Source organism: Felis catus, chromosome A2 (assembly GCF_018350175.1).
Source record: "Felis catus isolate Fca126 chromosome A2, F.catus_Fca126_mat1.0, whole genome shotgun sequence".
Classification (NCBI taxonomy): domain Eukaryota; kingdom Metazoa; phylum Chordata; class Mammalia; order Carnivora; family Felidae; genus Felis; species Felis catus.
In genome coordinates, this window is record NC_058369.1 from 46,203,473 (window position 1) to 46,216,449 (window position 12,977).

The 12,977-nt window shown below is 39.2% G+C and overlaps 1 protein-coding gene across 2 annotated transcripts in view; it reads right to left on the minus strand.

The window, feature by feature from the left end:
* The window catches only part of SUMF1 (sulfatase modifying factor 1), a 95,217-nt gene that overhangs the window by 65,332 nt on the left and 16,908 nt on the right, over window positions 1-12,977 (minus strand). For both annotated transcript variants that reach the window (XM_019824640.2, XM_011280169.3), the window contains exons 2-3: window positions 11,842-12,015; window positions 7,855-7,929 (exon numbers count right to left, since the gene is read on the minus strand). In XM_019824640.2, the coding sequence (XP_019680199.1) occupies window positions 7,855-7,929; window positions 11,842-12,015 (249 nt within the window). The remainder of the gene's footprint in view (window positions 1-7,854; window positions 7,930-11,841; window positions 12,016-12,977) is intronic.

Genomic DNA, 12,977 nt, shown 5'->3' on the forward strand with positions numbered 1-12,977 from the left:
CATGAGCAGGGGAGGGGCAGAGAGAGAGGGGGACACACAATCTGAAGCAGGCTCCAGGCTCTGAGCTGCCAGCACAGAGCCTGATGCGGGGCTCAAACTCACGAACTGCGAGATCATGACCTGATCTGAAGTCTGATGCTTAACTGACTGAGCCATCCGGGCGCCCTAAGATTTTTTAAGGCTTGAAAGGAGCCAGAAAATAACGACACTAATAGATATAAGAGAACAGTGATTGAACTGGTGCTATCAGAAACCACATGACTAGAAAAGAGTCAAACATTTTCAAAGTGATGAAAGAAGTGCCAACCCAGAGATCTGTTGTATCCAGTGAAAATATCCTTCAGGAATGAAGGGGACATAAAGACATGTCTCATCTCAGATGAGAACAAACTAAGAGAATTCATGGATATAAGACTTGTTCTCACATAAATGCTAACAGAAGTTATTTAGGTAGAAAGGAGATAATACCAGAGGAAAACAGGCAACTTCTGAAATAAAGAGCAACAGAAATGGTTTGGGTAAATATAATAGATTACTTTCCTTCTTTAAATTAAAAATATAGGGGCACCTGGGTGGCTCAGTTGGTTAAGCATCTGACTTGGGCTCAGATCATGATCTCACTGTTCATGAGTTTAAGCCCCGCGTCAGGCTCTGTGCTGACAGCTCAGAGCCTGGAGCCAGCTTCAGATTCTGTGTCTCCCTCTCTCTCTCTCTCTCTGCCCCTCCCTTCTGTCTCTCTCGTGCTCTGTCTCTCTCTCTCTCTCACTCAAAATTAAATAAACATTAAATATATATATATATATATATATATATATATATATATATATGATGTTGCAAACAAAAATTATAACACCATCTTGGGTCTTTTCAATGTATAGAGATGTAGTATATGTGCCAAGTATAGCACAGGGGTAAAGGAACCTTGATATGGTTATGAGGTACTTACATTTACTTGAAGCATTAAAACGTTAACTCTATGATAGACTGTGAGAAGTTATGTACATATCTTGTAATCCTTATGGCAACTACTAATATTACCAAAGACATAGCCAAAAAGCAATGAAAATTAAAATAAAATATATAAATGGAATATATATACCTATAGATTCAAAAGTGGGTTTAAGAGATTGACAAGGGCTGACTCACACCTAACTGGAGTCCCTAAGAGGGGTAAGTGAGAATGAAGAAAAAGCAATATTGAAAACAATAATGGTTAAGAATAGTCTGAAGTTGGGGCGCCTGGGTGTTGGTAAAATGTCCAGCTCAGGTCTTGATCTCAGGGTCGTGAGTTGGAGCCTTGTGTTGGGCTCCACGTGGGGCATGAAGCCTACTTAAAAAAAAAAAAAAGAGTCCACAGTTGTTTAAGAAACAGTCCTCAGATCCAGGACGCCCAATGACACTCAAGCTGGATAAATGATAGAAATCAACACCTATAAATATCACAGTCCAAATGTATAATCACAAAGACAGGAGATAATCTTAAAAGCAGCCAGAGCCAGATCACCTGCACAGGAAAAGCACCAGACTGAAGAATGGCAACAACAGAAGCCAGAAGACAGTGAAATCATCTCTTCGGTGAACAGACAGCAAATAATTGCCAATCTCAAGTTTTTACTTCACGAAAATATCTTTCAACAATAAAACAAAATTAAAGATATTTTCAAACTATTAATAACAAGAACATTTACTACCAAAGGATGTCCTTTAGTCAGAAGATACATTCTGTCCGGCATGCAGAAAGGAGGGCGCAGACAGCAGTAATTATAGCCACAACTGAATATTGATTATATAGAAATGTATTGATAACATCTAACTACTGGAGGAAGAGAACAAATTGGAATAAAATAGTGGATATCAGTAATACATAAGTTGGATGGGGATGATGAGAGCACGGTCCTAGTATTATAGAGCAGAGAAATGAACAGACTAAAAGTTAGACTTTAAATGAACGTTACAATAGTTTAGTAAATGAAGATACATACATATAGAACTTCTAAGGAGACAAGTGAAATTAGAATGAGGAGAAAAAAGAAAAATATGCAAGAAATTGAAGAAAAAAGAAGAGAAAAAATGTGATAAAGAGAAAGAAAAGAATAAAATGGTAGAAATAAAGCCAATACACAGGTAATCATAATAAACTATATATAAACATAAATAAACTCTTGACTGAAAGAAAAAGACTACTGGAATGTATTTCTTAAAAACAGTTATATACTGGGGTTCTGGGTGGCTCAGTCGGTTAAGCATCTGACTCTTGATTTCAGCTCAGGTCATGATCTCGTGGTTTCTGGGTTCAAGCCTCTTGTTGGGCTCTGTGCTAACAGCACAGAGCCTGGCTGGCATTCTGTCATTCTCTCTGCCCCTTCACCACTCACTCTCTGTCTCTCAAAATAAATAAATGAACTTAAAAAAATAAAAATAAATAAAAACATCTGTATACTATTTACAGGAGATATACTTAGGGGTGCCCCACTGGCTCATTTGTAAGAGCATATGACTCTTGATCTCAAGGTCATGAGTTCAAGCCTCACAAAGGGTATAGAGATTATTTAAATAAATAAAACTTTGGGGGAAAAAACCCAAAAAATCTACCTAAAAACATAGATACAGATAGAATGAAAATGAAAAGATGGAAAAGTATGTATTAGATAAAAATTAGACAAAAGAAAGCTTGCGCACCTATGTAGATACCAGAAAAAATAGACTTGAAGATAAAATTTACTAGAGAAAAAGAGAATCCCTTTTTACAAACCACAAAACATTTAATTCAACAAAAAGAATACATTTCTACACTTACGCACTTACAATTTCAAGCTTAACAGCATAGCTCTGAAATATATGAAGCAAAAACAGACAGAATCACTAAGAGAAATGATATTGGACATTAGAAAATATTTAGGTATAAATACAACTATATTATAGGATGTGGAACTAATGGGATCATAAAAAAAAAAAAAAATCTGGGGGCGCCTGGGTGGCGCAGTCGGTTAAGCGTCCGGCTTCAGCCAGGTCACGATCTCGCGGTCCGTGAGTTTGAGCCCCTCGTCAGGCTCTGGGCTGATGGCTCGGAGCCTGGAGCCTGTTTCCGATTCTGTGTCTCCCTCTCTCTCTGCCCCTCCCCCGTTCATGCTCTGTCTCTCTCTGTCCCAAAAATAAATAAAAACGTTGAAAAAAAATTAAAAAAAAAAATCTGTAGATCAAAATACTTAACAAAGATGACCCAAAACTTTCAAAATAAACTCTCAAACTTGAAAAGTCAAAACAAAAAAACAAACAAAAAAAAAGAGTAGCAAAGAAATTAAGTGCCTTTTCCCAAAACCAACTGGTAAAAGGCATAGCTGAGGTTTAAAACCAGGTCTCCCTCACTCCAAGGCTGTGATCGTTTCCTTATGGCTTCTCTGAATAAACAAGCCCCAAAATCAGTTTGAGAAACAAAAGCCTCGTTGGTCCTGTGAAAGCAGAAACTTCTTAAAGCTGAAATGAAGTTGTTCAGAGAAACCGTGGTTGAGCTACCAGAAAAGTAAAACTTCTAACATCAAAAACGAGCCTGAGCCATTTATCCATAAGGTTAATGTTTTGAGTCATTTGAATTTACTTTTCCTACATACTGGAACTTGCCTTTCTGAACACTTTCTGGCTTGGCTTACACTAGTTGACTTACCAGGGCTTTTTCTAAAAATTATTTTTGCGGTATGACCTCAGAATCTTGCTGGGCCCCAAGGCATTTCTCATTACAACCCATGCACATTTAGGTAACTGAATCACATCCTTACTAAGGGCTCTCTTTCTACCTCAGAGTCGTCACCCAGTTGTGATTATGTAAGAGACAGTCAGGCTGCATTACTCCTTGCGGTTTGTGCTGGTCTAGCCTCATCCAAATAACACAGTACCCAGCATTACTTGGGCAGGAGATGGCTGTCTCGAAATTGTTTTTTACTTCAAAAAAAAAAAAAAAATGACTTGGTAATTCTGATTCCTCACTTGAAATTGGCTTTCAATTAAAAAGAACTTCTCAAAATAGTCTACCCTCCTCCTTTATCAAGGACACCTATTCAAATTTGTTTCCTTAAAATGTTAGCAAATTCAGAAAGTGCCAAACCACAAACCAAGAGCAACTGTTTTCACCCCACCCCATGGCCATTCTTCATGTCAAAGATTTATGAGACATATTAATAATACAATTATTAAAAAGAAGGTACTTTTTAAACATTAAATATTTTAAACACTATCTTTTTCAACAATAGAAGGTTAACTAGATTAAAATACCATAAAACAAAAATAGCACAGCAACAAAAACTAGCATTAATCCTTTAAAGGATTTAAAAGCTATACCTTTTAAGACGATTGTTTCAAACTGAGCATTCAAAAGATAATCACAACAGGGGCGCCTGGGTAGCTCAGGTTAAGCATTCAACTGTTGATTTCAGTTCAGGTCATGACCTCAGAGGTTCCTGGGACTGAGACCCGAATCAGGCTCTATGCTTAGCAGGGAACCTGCTTGGGATTCTCTCTCTTCCTCTCTCTCTGCCCCTCCCCTCCTCACTAAGGCACTCCGTCTCTCTCAAAATAAATAAATAAACACTTTTTTAAAATCCCTTCAAATGATAATCACAACTAAGTAGATTTCATCATGCACATGTACTCTGTTTTAAACAATTCACACAGTTTCAGATATTTTTGCGGGAAAACCCTAAAAGCCAGTTCAATGTCTTGCCTCAAAACTTTACATTAAAAAAAAAAACAAAACACCTACCTAAGATGAAAGCAGCAGTATAATTTTTGGATCTCTCCAAATCTATGCATAAAACAGACAAAGCAACTAAACAGCAACATCGAAAACCTAAGAACAATGTATACAACAAACACCATATTATCTGAGGTCTTGCCATAGGGCTTAAACACGAGTCTGATCAGGCCTGTGGATCCAGCTCCCAGACCACAGGAAATGCAGAGGACAGAGAAAACAGGTGAAGTGCACCATGAGAGGGAAAACAACAAGATTCAGACCAGGGAAACGTCCACAGGATTCTTCCAGAGATAAATTGTTAGGGATAAAAAGGGGGGGGGGGCGGCGGAGGAAAGAGGACAATGGAAGGGAAACTTGTGATTTAAAATGTCTTGAAAAAGCCACAAATTTATGCTTGAATGGGTAGGATTAAACTATAGTATAGTAGTCTTGGGATGTACAAATGGTGATAATACTATGAAGAAATACAGGGAAGCATTTACTTTATTTTTTTTAAGTTTACATATTTATGTTTGAGAGAGAGAGAAAGCATGACTGGAGGAGGGGCAGAGAGAGAATCCCAAGCAGGCTCTGAGCTGTCAGCACAGTCTGACTGGGCTTCGAACCCATGAACTGTGAGATCATGACCTGAGTCAAAGGTGGACAGTTAACCGAGTGAGCCACCCAGGTGGCCCAGGAAGCATTTACTTTAAAAAGCAGGATAGCTTGATCTGATCTCAGCTCAGGTCTTGATCTCACAGTCATGAGTTTAAGTCCCGCACTGGGCTCTGCACTGGGCATGAAGCTTATTTTAAAAATAAAAAAATAAAAAGCAGGATAATGGCAACTTTAGGGACAGAGAAGGGGAACAAAGCTGTGGTTCATGGAGGGGGTTATTGGTACAGGCAGCGAAATTCTTGTTCCTGACTTAAGTGATAGTTACAAACATGCTCACCTTAGAACACTCAGTAAGCTAAACATTTGCTTTGTGCAGTTTTCTGTATTTATGTTTTATTTTACAATAAAAAGGCTTTATTAAAGGAAAATCTGTATCACCAGTGCTGTCACAAAAAGAACATTTATTACATTTAAAATAATTACATTCATTTAAAAGTTGTATGAATTATTTTAAATAATTATATGAAAATAAATAATATTATAAAATAATTACATGAAAGTAAACAATATTACTAAATTCTGTTAGCTACTGTAGCCTGGGGAAGGTTTCAAGGTCAATTTTGCATGTTTAAAAGGAGACTAACAAGTGTCACCTAGTGCTAATGACGTTATCACTCAAATGAGACTTACGCCTTGACGTATTCAGGTTTAGGAAGAGACCTGAAAAGGGAATATCTGTCTCACTCCATGATTCAGGATTAGCTTATGCTTAGCTGCATACCACCTTAACTTAACTCCTATTTCACTTCAAGTCCCCTCCTGGGCCATCCCATATGCTATGCTTGTGGAAACACTGGGTTAAAAAAAGGTCTGGTGCATGAGGCTATGTCAGGCCTAAGAAGGGGTTGAAAACAAAAACTTAGCTTTCTCAAATCACGAATAGATTCATCGTATTCATTCCAGCCGTTTCTAAACATGCTTAAAAGGTTTGCTTTTCCATTATGAGCATTTAAGCAAGTGAGCAACACTAGGATCCCGTGAGAGCGGCTTGTTATTGTCCTAGTTACAGCCACACACACTTCGCTAGGCACTTACAGGGCACCTTCAGAGCCTAGCAATAATCTGCCTATGCCTTTATGCCTAATGTGTTTGAAGGTTCTCAAGTGACAGGAGGCTCTGTATCTAAAAGAGCAAATTACAAAAATAAGTACAGAGGCCTCCCTCATCTGAGCTCCGTATCTCAGAACGAGGTACTGCATCCTGAGTTGCTGGCTCATCAACCCTAGGCCAATGTGACCTCAAAGGCCTTTAAAAAAAAAAAAAAAAAAAGTATCGGATTACATAGTAGACTTGTAATAAAAACTTGTAATGAGCAAAGAAAACTGAAATTCAGATGCAGCTTGGTCACGTTTTAAAAATATTTATGTAAAACACATACAAAAAAGTGGCCTGATTCTCCTATAAATGAATTGAGAGCAAGTCTGGTTTCACCTCATGTCTCCCCCACCACTTTTGCTACAGTCATTGGAAAAGAAAGAAAACGGGAGCCAGGACAGTTTAATTTTTTTGGCACTACTGCTCACAAGAGAGAACAGTGACACCAATACAGAAAGACCAAGTTCAGCCAACTGAAAGGGAATCTGTGTAACAAAGGAAGATTAGGGTTGAATTCCTGTCTTCAATCTCTGTATCTCAATCAGTCTCCCTTGCAATCAAGGCGGCCCCCAATTCCCTTCTCTCTCACCACCTCCTGCCTCTTCTGCATTCCCTACCCTCTTTGTTTTGTGAACCTTCAACCTCCTAGCTTACCCACACCCCTTCCCTTGTTCTTATACTTTCTGCCTCCTTCTGAGACGTGTGTAAACAAATATTCAAACATACAGAAATCCCAAGTTCCGCTCACCACACAGGTTATGGAAGCCCAATGCACTATTCCCATGATTTCTGAGAAAAACACACCTAATTCACATTCCCTGGATCCTCTCTATGAAAGCAGGTACACCCTGGGTGGTAAGGCCAGTTCCGTGTCTTGTGACTATCCAGAGCAAAGGTCCCCCTTTCATGAATACTACTCTGATCATAGGAATTCATGAATGTTTAATTAAATAGGAAGCTCTCTCTCCACACTGGCACCTGAGGTCAAGACTTTAAGAAGAGAACTTAAAAAAAAAATTCACATTTAAGCCTCCATTCTAGACATGACTGTAAGTAAAAGAAACCCAGAAACATCTAGTGACCAGTTGAGTTTTCCTCAGCAACACAATGTGTCACTCAGGTGCACAAGACAGAAACCCAAGTCAGACCCAACACTTCTTCAAACACCATCCTGGACTTGCGGCATTTTTAATTCAAGGTGGTCTGGCCCATGGGCCTGTTACCACAATGAAATCTAGAGCAGAAATGGTTAGGTGCTGGGGGTGGTGAGGAGGGTGGCACTTGTAGTTTGGAGTTTTCAAGCCCTTTCCAACAAGCAGTAGGAAAATGTGAGAGTCTGTTTAAACATTACTTACTGCCTGCTGGATATCAGTCTTCACTTGCTCACTCAACATGCCTTCAAAGACAAAGGAGTCACCAAACTTCTCAGCCTGAAAGGAAAGAAGGCAATAAAAGTCCAGGAAGGTTGGAGTAACATGTTTCACAAGTACCATTTTCTTTGCACACTGTTAAAGTGATTCTTCTTGTCCAGATGAACTTAAGTTTTTCTTATGACTTCCCAGAGGATTCAGAAATGACTTAAAAGCATCTGGCTTCCTATTAAAACAGGTTAATATCACTTACAGAGGCCACTGTCTTTTCAGGTTCATTTAGCTGATAAGAACGCAGACTGGAAGAGATTAGCTTTTGAGAATGTGATTGCTCCTGTTGATGGAAATGCATCTCCCCAAGTATTACAAATGACTTGGAAATAATAGTATTCCTTACATGTCAGATTACATAATCAACCTTTGTCCTTTGTTCTGCTGCTGCAATCTAGCTAAAAGAACTAAATGCATTGCTTGCTGATATTCTGATATGATACTCTGGCTCCATGAAAGTGTCAACTGTGTTTATAAATCTCAAGTGGCCAATTCAAGCATCAGATGGAAATTTGTATTTTGATTATTTTCGTTTAACATTACCGTCTCAAGTCCTCATCTACCTGGTCTTATTTGTTGCATGTGACCTCATTCTGCAAATGCCTACATTAACCCCTTGGTCTCCATGGTTCTATTCTGCTAGTTTCCCTCCTCTTTCTGACTCTTCCTACTCATCCCCTGAAATACACAGACTCTTCTTCTAGTCTCTAGACCACTGTTCCTCCCTAGTGCTCTGTCTGGGCTCTCTACTCTTCTCTCACTACACCAGTGGCTCTTGGGCTTTGCGCAGTGGAGATCACCTGGCCAGCCTATCAAAACTACACATTACTGCTTCTCAGTTCCAGAGATTCTGATTCTGGAGGTCTGGGGTGAGGTCAAGGAACCTGCATATGTGAACAGCTCAGCTGGTGATTCTAACACAGGTGGTCCAAGAGATCACACTTTGAGATACAGTGACAAACTGCTACACAAAATCCTTCAGTCTCATCCCTTTAATGGCCACCAGCACACACTACAATTGACCCTCACATCTCTACCTCCAGTCCTATTCCCACTAGATGATATTAACCGCCTACTGGATCCCTGTAGTTCAGGCCTTACAGACAGCTCAAACTCCTTTTCCTCATCAGAGCTCATCATCTTTTCTTCTCCCCTGCTCTTCTTCCTTCTTCCCTTGTGGGGACATGCCTAAGCATCTAAGCCAACCCTTCATCCAATGAACATGTATCAAACACCCATCTCTGTTCTGTGCCTGACTATGAGCTAAATGACAGAGATACAAGATCAATATAAAATAGGCACAGTCCCTGTCTTAAGAGCAGTTACTTAGTGCAAGGGGAGGATGCAGACAAAAAAAATCAAATCAAAGAAAAAAAAAGGAAGAAAATAATTACAACTTACTTGACGCTGTAAGATGAAGAGTATCAAGAAAAGCCTCTGTTTGATAGAGTGCGCCGAGAAAGCCTTCTTGAGAAGGAAACATTAAGCTGACACGAATCAAGAAAGAAGCCGGCCACAGTAAGAGGGGGACAGGCAAGGAGAAAGGGAAACTCCAAGCAGGGAAAAAAAATATGGGCCACTGGGGTACCCAGGAGGCTCAGTCGGTTAAGTGTCTGACTCTTGATTTCAGCTCAGGTCATGATCTCAAATTCATGGGTTCAAGCCCCATGTCAGGGTCTATGCTGACAGTGTGGAGCCTGCTTGGGATTCTCCGTTTTCCTCTCTCTCTCTCTCTCTCTCTCTCTCTCTCTCTCTCTCTCTCCCTCTGCCCCTCCCCAACTCACACTTTCTCTGTCTCTCTCAAAATAAATAAATAAACTTTAAAAGAAAAAAAATATGACTGAGATCTCAATATGGAAAAGAATGCTGAGTTTTCAAGGAATAGAAACAAGACCAGCTGGGCTAGAACATGGTGAGTAAGTAGAATGTGATATGAAATGAAGATGCAGGGGAAGAAAAAAAAAATGTAGTGTCATAAAAAGATGAAGTATTTATGCAAAGTAGGGGTTCTTAACACTTTTGTGCCCTGGACCCTTCAGGTAGTATGGTGAAGCTTACGGGCCTCCTTCTCAGAATGAAATGTTTAAAGGCATAAAACAAAATCAATATGATTACAAAGAAAACTAGTTATCTATAAATATTAATAAGGTAAATTTATGCTATAGTAATATACATGTCCTCTTTATTAATAATATTAAGTGAGATCTAGTGGAAGGTCTCATAATTATCATTTCTAAAGTGGGGATAAATGCAAATATTTTAAGATATATACAACAATAATGTGACAAAAAACATTTGTGATTTCTATTGGTGACAAAGTTAGAGGTGCTACTACCATTAGTATGATTTGTCATCTGCCTCAGAATTGAAGGAAAAGCTAAATTTCAGTTAAAGAGTAGCAAAAAGCTAGATGTCATTTTTCCCCATCCATGTTCCTGGGTGCCCTAAATTCTGTTGATTCTATCTTCTTTATGTTAAACGCTAATCTGAAGGGAGCTCCTCTCCTTCCAAGTCTTCGAACTACTTCGACTACTGAGGAAACTGATCTGAAAGGAACCTTATGAAACAACGAAAAAAAGAGGGACTTTTGTACTCTAAACACATATAAAAGAGAAAAACACTTTATATATTTTAGGAAATTCAAAGAAATGTGATGCTGCATAACCACTGTTTGAACACTGTTTTGCTTTCAACATTTACTCTCAATTACTATTTTTTTTTAAGATTTTATTTTTAAGCGATCTCTACACACAATGAGGGGCTCAAATTCACAACTGTGAGATCAAGAGTGTTATGCTCCACCAACTGAGCCAGTGAGGCTCCCCTCAAATTATTTTTTTACTTAAAAGAGAAAACTGAGGGGCACCATGATGACTCAGTTGGTGGAACGTCTGAGCCTTGATCTCAGCTCAGGTCTTGATCTCAGGGGTATGAGTTCAAGCTCTGCGTTGGGCTCCATGCTGGGCATAAAGCCTATTTAAAAAAAAAAAAAAAATGATGTCTTGGGCCTGGGCAGGGGGAAATAAAACAAAACAAGGATCCCACAAACTGAAGGCAAGGGTAAAGTCCTCTGGTGAGAGAAAACGGGAAGTCTACAAAAGTATACTCTAGACACTTAGAGAAAGTTTCATAAACTAGAAAGCTTCCATCTCATTCCCTTTTAGAATAAATATCCACTTTCAGAACCTTGCTTTGGGATTCAGAACCAGAGAATAATCTGGAACTGCTACAGGAAAGCTTATGGGTTGTCAGGCATTGAAATAAAACCACAAAAATGAAAAGCCGCACTTCTGCATCTATAGCTTAATGAAATATGTAACCAAACTGCAATTTTTTGAAAGAGAAAAAGTGGCCTTACTCTAGATGCTATGTGCTATCTCAAAAACCCCGAGCAGTGGTACTCTGCATATTAAAGCCCAGACACAATATAGGCTACTGGTTAAGAACACAGGCCCTGCCATCTCACTAGCCAGGCCTGAATCCCAGCCCCAACACTAGCTGTGTAACTCAGGGCAAACCACTTTCTAATCCTCAGTTTCCTGAAACATAACTGGCCTCATGGGGTTGCTATGAGAACTAGATTAGATGAAATATACATAAGGTGTTGAACATGGTATTGGGCACATAATAAAAAGTGGATAATCAATATTAGAAAAGAACAAGTTCGGGGCACCTGGGTGGCTCAGTCAGTTAAGCGTCCAACTTCAGCTCAGGTCATGATCTCGTGGTTCATGGGCTCAAGCCCTGCATTGGGCTTTGTGTTGACAGCTCCGAGCCTGGAACCTGCTTCAGATTCTGTGTCTCCCCCTCTCTCTGCCCTTCCCCCACTCATGCTCTGTCTCTCTATCTCTCAAAAATAAACATTTAAAAAAATTTTTTTAGAAAACACCAAGTTCTTCCTCCCCATCCCAACCCTATTACCTCTGTCAAATAGCCAGTTGAGTTCACAAACTTCTCAAATTCAGCATTACTGACTTCATAGGCATCCATGTAAAAGGCATCAATAGCAACTCTCCTCGCAGGTGCTTCCCCATCTTGCTTTATCTGAGGATCATCTGTGCCCATTGTAAACACTCCAGCGGGGATGAGGACCATCTGCAGTGAAAGGGGAGACGAGGAGTTGTGCCATCAGAGCCAAAGTGGACCTGTGTCAAGCACAGAGCACCTAGCACACAATAAGCACCCAAGGTATTACATGCCTACCACATAAATCACTGCACAGTGATATCACTCATGCTCCTGTGCAAGTCTCAAAAACACATGAAAATTCTTTCGCAAGGTAGTTTCCTTAATCAAAATTCTACATGATATATGCCGTGGAAATAGGTCTGGAGCAATAAATAGTCACCAAGCTGCTAATGGCTGGAGTGCAAAGGCAGGGAAAATATTCCACTTTTTTATACATTTCAGTATGATTTTCCTTTAATATGTTCTCATTTCCTTTGAATTTTTTTCAAATTTTATTTTTAAAAATAAAATCAAATGCAAAAATGCCATATATCACATTCTTAAAAACCACTGAGTGAATGTGGGTCTCCAATGAAATAGAAAAGACTTAAATCACTGAAATGGAATATGTAAAAAGTTTAATAAGGGACCATGTCTTGCCCTTATTATGTCCTTGTCCTTAATTGATTCCTTATTAAAACTCTAATTGCAATTACTTTGCTATCTACGGTCTCAAATAAAATCTAATCTCCAAGAGAGCAGTGGACTGCCTTGTTCACAACTGTATGTCTAGCCCTAAACAGAGCACCTAAGGACTGCACCGAATATATTCACCTAACAAATGCAAGCCTATGCTCAACATCATGAATCATTAGAAAAATATAAGTAAAAACTAAAAAGAGACTCTACTTCATGCCCACTAGCATGACTACAACCAAACAGATTGACAATAACAAGTATTGACAAGGATGTGGAAGTTGGAACCTTCACATATTGCTCGAAGGAATGTGAAGTGATGCAGCTGCCTTAGAAAGCAGTCTCTTGGTTCTTTAAAAAATCTAAAAACAGAGTTACCATATGACCCTGCAATTTCACTCCTACAAAGATAT